Source organism: Micromys minutus (assembly GCF_963924665.1).
Source record: "Micromys minutus genome assembly, chromosome: 6".
In the NCBI taxonomy this organism is placed as follows: domain Eukaryota; kingdom Metazoa; phylum Chordata; class Mammalia; order Rodentia; family Muridae; genus Micromys; species Micromys minutus.
Window position 1 is genome coordinate 74058639 of NC_137975.1, and position 11979 is coordinate 74070617.

The following is an 11979-nucleotide window of genomic DNA, read 5'->3' on the forward strand; positions in this document are numbered from 1 at the left end:
GCTAATTGATTTAGGAAGGGCTACCCTGACTATATCCCAGATGAAAAGGGTGTGGGAGAAGGAAGATGACTCATTTGTTGCTTCTCTGATGCTCATCTGTTGCTAAGTTGCTTTGCCCCATTGCTGCTGCTTCCTTCAGTAATTGAAGCATCACTGCTTCCAGTCTTCGGTCCCAGACTAAGGACCAGGGACCTTCCAGATGTTCAGTGCCAGACTTGGATTTCTCAGGCATCCATTGTAGTGAACGGAGCAACTGTGGGGTTGTCAGCCTGTCAGTAAAAGACACTACCATGAGCCGACTTAGGCTGCTGATGCAGAGGCAAAGCTCTTTTAGCTACATTTTACTTTCATGTAACGTAACAGATTCTAAGCAAGTTTACAGGTAAATCCTTTATATGATCAGTTTATTGCTTTCCTTCCCTCCTCCACATTACCTGTATAAACAAAGGTCCTTGGTTTATGAGGGGTGTTTTCAGTCACTGGAGAGAAGTTTAGGGACTGTTAAGACAAACCTTTTTATGGAGGAAGCACACCACACATCTACCCAGCCCAGATAGGAAGCCCATGGCAGAATGGATATCACCAAAGTCTTACTTGGTGAACCAATAGATTTTATTAGGGTTATTTATGGGAGTATGGCTGAAGGGTTCCTTACAGAAGAAGACATGACTGAAAGAGAAACTCACAGCAGCATGGGGACAGTTCACAAATCTTGGAACCTGGAACAGACAGCACAGCCTGCAGGCAGTGCCACAGGCTGACAAGGGTCCTTTCCAGATGCCTCTGTTGGTCTAAACTTCTAGGCAGCTTGTCTGGTTACTAATTTTTCTTGGCAGCAAGTCTGGTCCTGTCTAGTCTGAGAGTGGCCTTTGTAGTTTGGCTTTCTCTGTCTGAGAGCTTTTATACTTTATTCTTATAGGAAGAAGCCTAGTGAATCTAATCAGTTTCAGAGACTTCCTGAAGCTATTTTGAGTTGTTCTGTTCCTGCTTAAGGAGCTTCCTGAGGGTTAGAATGCTTTAATCTCAGAGAAACTGTTACACAATAGGGATGTGTTCTCTCTGCAAGGAGACAGGGGATAGACGCTCTTCCCTCCCCTCCCCCATCTTTATTAGTTCTCTACATGCTGAGTCTTTAGAAACAGTTTGAAGAGGAGGGAAAGTCCAATATCTTCAAGCTGCTCTTCTTATTTTAAAAAAATTGTGTGTGTGTGTGTGTGTGTGTGTGTGTTTGTAGGTTTGACTAGGTCGACTTTGGGTATTCTTTCTCAAACACTGTCTAGCTATGTGCCTTTTTATTTTTAATTTAATTTAATTTTTTAGACAGGGTCTCTCATCCCATTGGTCTAGAATTCACCAAGTAGGTCAGGGTGGATGCCCAAGGTGTCCAGGTGGGCCACCATCTGCCATCCACAGCTTCTTCTTCTTCTTCTTCTTCTTCTTCTTCTTCTTCTTCTTCTTCTTCTTCTTCTTCTTCTTCTTCTTCTTCTTCTTCTTCTTCTTAGTTCTTGGGAATCTAACTTAACAGTGCTTGCAAACCACTATACAAAGCAGGTACTTTGTCCACTGTGTTGTATCCTGAGCCTTTTTATGTGTAACCTTCTTTTTAATGTATGAATGACTGTAGTGGAATGTTATAATCCTGGGATTTTATGTTCTGTGAGTACTAAGTTTACAGAACTGCTCTCCAGGTTGTGGGAGCACAAGGAAGCAGAGGCTGGGCCCATAAACACAGGCTGTCTAAAAGGTACCTGAAATGTTGAATCGTGGTAAGAATGCAAAGCAATACCCTGAAAGCATGTCTTCCCTGCTTTTAGGTGTGGACATGGCGTGGACATGAGCCTATGGGACCTGTGGCAGGGCTTTGTAGAGGGACAGAGATTTTCTATCAGTCTTTCATATTGGCTCAAGTATGACGGCTTCTGTCACTTTTGAGATCTCCCATGTCTTTTTCAAAACTGTATTTGTTATTTGGTAATAATGTTTCAGGGTAATCAAAGAAAAGGAATCAAGGTGTGTAGTCCCCAGACCAAGGACATCACCAAGATAATTTAGGGAGTGGAAATCATCAAGTACAGCTGGTACTCACTTAACATTTGCTTTAAAGGTCTCTTAGATGATTTGGTGTACAAAAGATGTTTGAGAATGTTTCAACTCCTTCTGATAAGGATGCTACCTCTTAAATGGCTTAGTTAAATTGAAGCAGTCTTACCTTCAGAGTTATTTCACACAGACATGACAGTATTTAATGGCTTGGTCCACTCCTTCATGAAAATGTGCAGCAAGGTAAGTAGGTGGATGAGTGGACAGATGTGTACATAGACTGATGGTCTACAGATGTGAACATAGACTGATGGTCTACAGATGTGAACATAGACTGATGGTCTACAGATGTGAACATAGACTGATGGTCTACAGATGTGAAAATAGACTGATGGTTTACAGATGTGAACATAGACTGACAGTCTACAGATGTGTACATAGACTGATGGTCTACAGATGTGTACATAGACTGATGGTCTACAGATGTGAACATAGACTGATGGTTTACAGATGTGAAAATAGACTGATGGTTTACAGATGTGAACATAGACTGACGGTCTACAGATGTGAACATAGACTGATGGTCTACAGAGGGAAGTGGGAGAAATGTTCAAGTGCAAGTGGAGCCCCGGTGCTGATTTTAGGTGTCCTCTTTGTTTTCTGTATTGGTACACGTCTCTTACTGAACCCAGAGTTTGCTGATACCTAGTCTAGTTATTCAACCTGTCCCAGGATTCTCCTGTGTCTGCTGAAATAACAGAAGGGTTATCATGGCTACTGGGCTTTTATATGCGTTCTGGGAATCCAAACTCTAGTGCTCAGTCTTGCTCCATTAGAGCAATTTCTTCGGCTTCTAGCACATTCTTAGTCTCCTACATAAAAATAAATAAATAAAAATGTACCAAGAAGTGGACTCCAGGATGATTTTGTTAGAGACATCAAGAGGGCAGGCCAGCTGAAGATCTGGGCAGCTGCCGAGAAGGGTGAGCAGGGGGAAGAGAAGGTTATGCTTTCTAAGGTGGAAGTTAAGAACGCAGCAAGGCTCAGCACTATGACAGCCACAATGCCTACACAGTGCCTCCTGATTGCTAGAGTTACAGGTCCATGCCACTGTGCCTGGCTCTAAGCACATACCTTGTTGAAGGGCCAGTAATTCCTTGTATCTTGTCTTTGGGTGTGTTATTACTATTATTGTTTTTCTACTTTAGTCTGGTCTTCCTCAGACCAGTCATTTGTAAAAGTGGGTCATTGAATGTCAACAGTGCTGTTGTGTCAGGGGTTTTGAACATTTTTCTGGTTCACTTGTTCCCAAGGGGTTGTTTGATGCAAGAGATGTGCTGTCTGTATGGAAAGGAATGTTATGCCCTTCATGTCTGTGGAAGCTGACAGACACTCTCCTGTCCCAGTGTGCCTGGGAAGCAACCAGCATATTGCAGATAGCTCTTCCCCTTGCCAGCCCGAGCATCCTCCATTGGAAGAAAGCTGTAATCACCAATAAATACCAAACTTCATTTCTCCAAAGATGTTATTATAAATAATATTCCATTTAGAGACCGTCTCCATTTCTTATTCAGATTTCTCTTTCAAAAGCTGCCTCGTCTAAACTGGTTTCTAAGCTGTTTGATCTGTAAGAGAAACAAACTCTATTTCCACAAACAAACAAACAAACAAACAAACAAACAAAATCTAATAGGAAAGCTCTCTCACATTTTACTTATTTCCTTTGCTCCAGGAAAGAATCTCCTTTTGAAGAATCATCACATGACTAAACTAAAAGCCTTGGGTTGGGTGAGATCTGTCAGACGTTCTTAGGCAGTTCTGACTCTTTCTATTTCAGAACGTCTAGGAAAAGCGTTGTGCTTTCAGTTACCATTCGCATCCACTTCTCTTCTCATTAAAAAAGGGTGAATTTGTTAGGTGCCACATTGGCCGTCAGCATTGTTATTTCTTATAAGAGAAGAGGGTCGGTTTGATGTGTGCATGCATAGTGGTTCAGCAAGAATCCCTGCTCCAATTTACCTCCAAAACTTACAGACACTAGCTCCAGTCTCCTCTGGTCCCCCAATCTCCTCTAGACACTTTTCATGGCACCCAGGCTGGCCTTGCATTCACTAGACAGATGAAGCTAACTTTGCATTCCTGACCTTCCTGTTCCTATGTTGAACATGCTGGGGATAAAGATATGTTCTATCACACACCTCCTACCCTACCACCCCATTGCTGCTGTTTGTGAGATGGAGTCTTTCTCAGTAGCCCTGGTTGAGCTGGAAATCTGTGCAGACCAGTTAGCCTTAGCTTTGCAGCCATCTTTGTGCCTCTGACTTCCATGTGTTAGTGCTAATATGATGTAATGTGATATGATATGATATAATATAATATAATAAATATAAGAGTTGTTTCTCCTTATCTAATCTCTTAAATTTGTGATCTGAAAGGATTTCTCCATCTTTATTTTAATTCAGTAGAATGGAAAATATAAAAGATGGCTAATATTCCCTAATTAGCAGTTAAGTAACATCCACTGATTTCAGAGATTTGTGAGTTATCTCAATCCTTACAATAATGCTAGCAGACCAGTTAAGATCATTCATATAATTAAAGCCCATTTGCCATAGACATGTGTATATTTTAAATAAATTGACTAAGGCATCCTAAAAATATGTATGTATGTATGAAAGGGCCTTAACTGTTAAAAAGACAGGATGAAAAAAATGACATCCCTTTACTTGTGGCTTTTCTTGTCCTGTGCAGTCTTGCTGTGGGGAGATGGGGACAATCAGTCTCATGCATTTGTATTAACTATCGTGAATGTGAGTAGAGGAAGATAAACACGGAGACACAAGAGGACACGCCACATATGATTAGAAGCTATCCCAGGGCTGGAGACATTTTAACTAGTCAACTAGAGTCAGAACTCAAGAGTTAAAGTCCATTATGGTGGGATAAAGGCATGGTAGCAGGAATAACTAAGAGTTACTCATTGGTTCACAAACAAGGCAGAGAGAGCTAATGGGGCGTGACGGGAGAGTTTTGAACCTAAAGTTTACCTCCAGTGACACAGCTCCTCCAACAAGGCCATGCCTCCTATTACTTCCCAAACAGTTGTGCCAACTGTGGACCAGATATGAGACTATAAAGGGTGTTCCTATTCAAACAACCATACCTTTTAAGACTGTCTTGTTTCCCAGTGACCCTGAAATGCTCTGGTCCATTTACTGGTATCAGTTGTGGAAACAGTGACAATGCCAGGTCAGTCTCTGGACAGAAAGAAATTGAAGTTCAGTGGTGTAAACATTCCATTGCATGCAATTGAGGCCTAGGAACAAGTTTTATAGTAAAGGTTCTGTGGTTTTCTTGGGCTGTCACTATGTGTCAATATGTATCTTTTTTTTGTTTTTATTCAGTAGGTTATTTTATTTTATTCCCTCACAGGTGGGTGAGAGGGACAGGATATGCACCAATTCAAGTCCTCTTACTATCTATCCTTCATGCATTTCTCAGTCTCCTGACGATCTCTTTACACTGCAGTTTCCAGAGATCAGGCAGCCCCTTTCATTCTGTTAGCTGGAGACAGGCCAGAGCTACCTGATTGACCGAGAGTGGTATCTAGGTGAGTTCTGGTCAGGGGTTTGTTCTGGATCTGCTGTTCCATCTTTTGACCTCGGGCCTGGTGGTAAGCTGCCTGGCTACCCACATACCAAACCATAACCTTCACTCACTGCTTTGCCTCGTATGGTCCAACCACAGTGATGTGAATCTGGCCTGAGGCTGTGAACTACCCATCCAGCCGAATGAGGGTGTTGCTGTGTATCTCATAGCAAATATGTGCTTCTCTCCCATGAGAAACATTAGTGGGATAGTGAAGCTCTCAGGCCAAGAACCCATGGTTTCTCGGTTATAGCATCCACTTCCATTTCAAGCACTTGTACTTTCTTCAGAAGGCTGTATTATGTCGTCTTATATCATTGCTCAGACATGACAATGGGCTTGAAAGCATCTTCCATTCTACATTGTGTCTTGGCTGATTTTAATATGTGTTTTTTTTGTTGTTGTTGTTGATGATGTTATTGTAATGCTCTATAATTTTGCGTACAATTGCTATTCATTCATTAATTTCTTTATTTGACATAGGATCTCGCTAGGTACTTACTATGTAGTCCAAGTTTTCCTTGAGCTAACTTTTGATGGACTTGAGTGTGACCCTGAGTTCCTGACCCCCTGCCCTCCCCACTCCCGCCCTCCCCACCCCTGCCCTCCCCACTCCAGCCCTCCCCACCCCTGCCCTCCCCACCCCTGCCCTCCCCACCCCTGCCCTCCCCACCTCTGCCCTCCCCACCTCTGCCCTCCCCACCCCTGCCCTCCCCACCCCTGCCCTCCCCACTCCTGCCCTCCCCACCTCTGCCCTCCCCACTCCTGCCCTCCCCACTCCTGCCCTCCCCACCTCTCAAATGTAGAAACAACAGGCTCACTGCTCTGCACTTCTATAGGATGAAATCTTCTGTTTTGTGTTTTCTCTGTTTCCAATTCTTAATTTGTCATCTTATGTTTTCAGTGTTATAATTAAAATTTTGTCAATTACTAGTCTTATACTTACATACTAATTAAATTGGTTTTAGCTTTGGGTCTACCATTATTTTATTTTCTTGCTTTGGTTTCCTTGCCTACCCTGGAACTTCCTATGGAGACCAGGACTGGCCTTGAATTTACTGTGATCTGCCTGCCACATGCTGGGATTAAAGGTGGGCATCACTTTGTGCCTAATTTTAAAACCCATTAATTGTTTAGTCCAGATTATTTTCTTATATTATGTGCTACCGTATTGAGATGTAATTGTCTTATAAGTTTGTATTTTCTTGTTTTAATTCCCATTTATTTCTTAAGCACAAACTGGCCAAACCTATATGTTAGACAATACCAACAATCAGTCTTCACAATTTTGTTTTATAGTTTGTAGTTTCTCAGACAAAATAATTTAAGTTCTTTTTCTTTTTCTTTTTTTTTTAACAAGTGAGAATAGGCCACCTTTGAACTCTGTGTAGAGAGCAGATTTTCCAGCACCCATTGCTATGCTCCATTTCTGCAATGCTAGGAGTCAAACTCACGGCTTCATACATGCAGGGCAAGCATGCTAGAAGCTGAGCTCAACCCCAGTGAACACAATGTTGCTCATTATACCTTTCTGCTTTCTGTGGTCTCATTCATTAGGTACTAACAGCCTTTTTCCTCCACTATTTTCTTCCTTCTTTCCTCCTTTCCTCCCTCCCTCCCTCCCTCCCTCTCTCCCTCCCTCCCTCTGTTCCTTCTATTTTTTATTTTTTCTTTTAAAGATAGGGCCTTACTATTTAAATAGACCTTGCTGGCCTAGAACTCACAGGGATCCATTTGCCTCTACCTACCCATCGCTGGAATAAAGACAGGCATCACCTTGCCCTCCCTTTTATTCCTGACACAAGGACATACTATGTAGACCAGGCTGGCTGGGATTATCAGCAATCTTCTTGTTTCAGCCTTCCCTACTGGAGTTCCTTGTTTTAAGGATGGTCACTGAGGTTTCTAAAGAGCCTTGTGTGGCAAAGGTAGAAGCTCTTTGGAACATTCACATATTTCAAAGCTCTTGGATGACCACAGTCATGTTTCCATCTGATTCAACCTCAGGAAAGAACCCTTTGGTTTAAGCTCCCAGTTAATTTTTGACTCACAGGAGACAATAAATGATAGTTACTCATTGATTGAAGTATTCCTGTTTGGACTTTCTTTCTCTTTTCCTTCCTTCCTTCCTTCCTTCCTTCCTTCCTTCCTTCCTTCCTTTCTTTCTCCCTTTCTTTATATATCAATAGATAAACACAAATATGAAGTTGTCATAATCTCAATGGCAAAACCTAGGGAAGATAGCCCTCAGAAAGAAAATAACAGATGATTCATATGTGAAAATATGTTGAAAAAAATTTCATGTAAAATGTTAACAAAACACATCCAGACGTATTTTAATTAACTAACTTATTGTGAACAAAAAATACCTCTCTCATGAATGCAATCGGGAACCAACATTAGAGACCCTGTCTGCTTCTGCCTCCTGAGTGCTGGGATTAAAGGCATGTACCACCATGCCATGTGGGTTTTTTTTCCTTTGACGAAATTTATTAATTTTTTATTTTATGCATATGATGTTTCGCCTGGATTTACATGTGTGCATTGCATGTGTTTCTGGCACCCCAGGAGGCCGGGACGTCCAGACAATGAGACTGTATTTATTAAGAGTTTACAGTTTGATTCCACATGTCATGATGAGAATCTTGTTAATATTTTTCATTAATTTATTTTTTGTATTGAGAAATCCATTAACTTTGGAAAATTCTCAGCCATGATTCCAGCGTCTCGGCATCATGCTCTGGTGCCCAGTTCTTTGTAATTGTACAAAGTAATAATTAGTATGGGATCTCCCTGGCGCTCCCAGAAACAAACAAACAAACAAAAAAGTACCTTTGCAAAACCCTAATTTAATATCAAGTTTAGCTATCATATCTGTTGGTTTGGATCCTGAATGTAAGCCTGGGTCCCGAACTAAGTTCAGAGCTTGAGCCTTTTTGTGTAGTCATGCTGGGTAGGGTACCTGTGCTTGGCAGTGTGGATTTTCAGATCATCCTCTGCTGAAGAAAGATCTTTTGTCTCCTGCCTCAACATCACTAGCTCAAGATACTGACTGGTTAAGGCTCCACTTAAAGGTTTGTGTAATACCTTATGTACCAAAGTTTAGGCTGGATAAAAATCAGCTGTAGTTATTGGGGTTTCACACAGGCCAACTCCCTTGACCGGAGAACAGTGTCATACTGTGAAAGGAAAACATTTGGATTTTAATTATCCATAGAGGTATCAAACTTGTCATTACACAAAAATTCTCCTTACATCTTTATTGTTCATGAAGGAGTGGGGCGTTTCTGAGTTCGCTGTTTCCACTATCCCACCCTTCACATTCAGCCTGATCCCTGTTGAGATTTTAAAAATAAACCTATATTTGCTTTTCTCTAGCCACACTCCTTCCCAGCTTCTCTATTTCCTTGACTCCTCCCTGCAGCCCCTGCTATCATCTTTTCTCTAAGCACATGATGCCAATCGGCCACGTGAAGAAACAGCTAAATCTTGTAGACCTGGATTTTCCTCCTTCTGACTTCAGCCTGCTTCCTGCCTTGCAGGCCTCACAGGTGCGCCATCATGACGTGCACCTAGCATACTTGTTGAAAGCTGCTCAAAGCCTACGGACTGAGTAACTGTCTGTACAGTAACAGAGAACCGGATCATCCCAGATTGTCTTTCCTTCTGCCAGAGAGTAAGCTCTGCCTGTGGCAAACCCAGTCCCGACACCTGGCCTACTTGCAAAGCAAGCATCTACAACTAACCACATTTCTCTGGGAACTCTTAGATTCTTTTCAGTAATACATGTCTTATACGGGGGAAAAAGTTGGGGGTCTGAATGGGGAAGAAAGCAGAACTTCAATAGAAACAAAATTCTCTGAGCGTGCTCATTTGTGCTCAGGGGGAGCAATCTCGGGACGCTAAAGGCCAATTCAGTCCCTAGAGGAGGAACTTGGATACACAAGAGGCCGAATAGAGAGCTGCATGCTTAAAACAGCATCTTTAGCTAATTTTAGTACCTGTAATTATGTGACAGTGAATTAACCATATGAAACTTCTATGCCACGTGGATGTTTGTGCCAGTGAGTACGTGATTCCTGGAAACTATTGCCACTACCCTCATTTCCAGGGCCCCACGGAGTCCACATAAACACAAATTTGAAGCTTAAGAAACCTAGCAGGCATGGGAGTACACGGGAATAAATTTCAGTTGAGAAGGATTCAGAATTCTGGGCTAACTTGGCTTAGACTTCTTGACTACATGTCCAATAGACTGGGGAAAAAGCTCATAGCTATAAGTTTAAGGATACTTGAAACAACTACAACTCATGTCTGGCTCCTAAAAATCTTTGAAATCATTTGTGAAAATACCTACTTGGCGACAGCGTCCGGACCAGCTTTGATATGATGGTCACGCGCTTTTTGTAATTCGGCACGACGCAGGCAATGAGCTTTAAAATGTACTTGATGCCTATGGTCTTGGACGAGATGCTCATGTCGGGGTGTCCCTGCTTCAGCTCCTTGTATGCTTGCACCGAAAGGAACTCTCCTTTCAGCTGCGTTTGCGCTTTTTGCTGTCCTGTTTGTTGGTGACAGCTTCTAACAGTCCCTGTGTGTTGTGCAAAATTTAACTCCCTCCCACGAGTACACTAAACAAACACTTGGTAAAATAACTACCCTGTCACTAGTTACACCACATTCATTTACATTACGCAGTATTCAAATGAGGTTAATAAGATTTCCTCCAGGATTGGATTAGTTTTAGTGTTTCGTCACGAACAGGAACGTAAACGACACTGAAGGGTCTACTGTCTCATTGGCTGTCTTGTCACTTGGCTTTCACCAATCGGGAAGTACAAACTAAACTGCACAAATCTGCTATAGCTAACCTATTAAAGTACGATCGCTAACATGGGGAAATACAGAAAAACGTACGAGAAGACTGGTCGGGTCTGTATGCTTGACTCACCAGTCAGAACTGCGCTGAGATGCAGGCGGTGGTTGTCAGGACACTGGTTCGGCTTTTTCAGCATTGAACCACTTAATGCTTACTTACGACTCTACCACTGTAAATTCTGTCTCCCTCAACGTGTTAAGTCAAGGGCAACCCTAATTCCATTGCCTTTAAGGGTGACAGCAACCCCACCCCCGAACTATGACCTAGACAGGTCAAGGTAACTATGCTAGAGTTAATATCCCTGCGCGCACGAACCTACCCCTAGTCCCTTCTCTGCGAAGCCCAGCCCACTTAGGTAGTGATCCCACCCTAACCACGCCCCCTCTGAATGTGCAACAACTCTTTTTCTGAGACTTGTGGGTGGCTCTGAAAAGAGCCTTTGGGTTGTTGGGCTTCTAAGCAGTTGGCCAAGGAAAATTTACTTTTTCTTGGCTGCAGTTTTCTTTGGCTTAGCTGCCTTAGGCTTGGAAGCTTTTGGTTTGGCCGCTTTGGGCTTCACCGCTTTCGCCTTGGCAGGGCTCTTGGGGGCCTTCTTGGCCTTAGTTGCCTTTGCCTTCTTCGGGCTCTTAGCTTTCTTGGCTCCTGCAGTTGCAGCCGGCTTCTTCGCTTTCTTTGGAGTCTTCTTTGCGCTCTTCTTGGGGGTGGCTGTTCCCGCAGCCTTCTTGGGCTTCTTGGCTGCGCCCGCAGGCTTCTTCGCCTTGGCAGCGCCTGCCTTCTTAGCCTTGGGCTTGGTCTCCCCAGAAGCCGCCTTCTTGTTGAGTTTGAAGGAGCCGGAGGCGCCGGTGCCCTTGGTCTGCACCAGGGTGCCCTTGCTCACCAGGCTCTTCAGCCCCAGCTTGATGCGGCTGTTGTTCTTCTCCACATCGTATCCCGCCGCCGCCAGCGCCTTCTTGAGCGCGGCCAGGGACACGCCGCTGCGCTCCTTGGAGGCGGCCACAGCCTTGGTGATGAGCTCGGACACTGGGGGTCCGGACGCCTTGCGCTTCGCGCCACCTGCGGCCTTCCGGGCCTTCTTCTTTACGGGTGTCTTCTCGGCGGGGGCCGGTGCGGCGGGCGCAGCAGGCGCAGTCTCGGACATGGTGAAGCGTGTATAAGGAGAGAGAACTCGAGCCGGAAGCAGAGGCACTGGCCGGGACTCGGGCCGCGGAGCTGCGCCCGCCCGTTTATATAGGGCGGAGCTGCGCCGTGATTGGTGCGCTGTCCAGCCCGCCTCGCTGGCAGCCGTGGAGTGTCCTCTCGGATGCGGAGTTGTGTTTGTTACACCTCAAAAAAAGCCAAAAATGTCAAAATTCCCTGCATCGAATTGCCCGATTTTTCTCAAATAATGATCCCCGAAGTCTCCGACTTCATGC

The 11979-nt window shown here is 43.8% G+C and overlaps 1 protein-coding gene across 1 annotated transcript; it reads right to left on the bottom strand.

Annotated features, from left to right (window-relative positions):
* Positions 1-11045: 11045 nt before the first annotated feature.
* Positions 11046-11705, bottom strand: LOC308421300 (histone H1.4; the record flags this gene model as incomplete). The annotated part of the gene is made up of 1 exon (XM_080917617.1): positions 11046-11705. The coding sequence occupies one exon, from the start codon at positions 11703-11705 to the stop codon at positions 11046-11048; it is 660 nt and encodes a 219-aa protein (XP_080773743.1).
* Between the last annotated feature and the right edge of the window lie 274 nt (positions 11706-11979).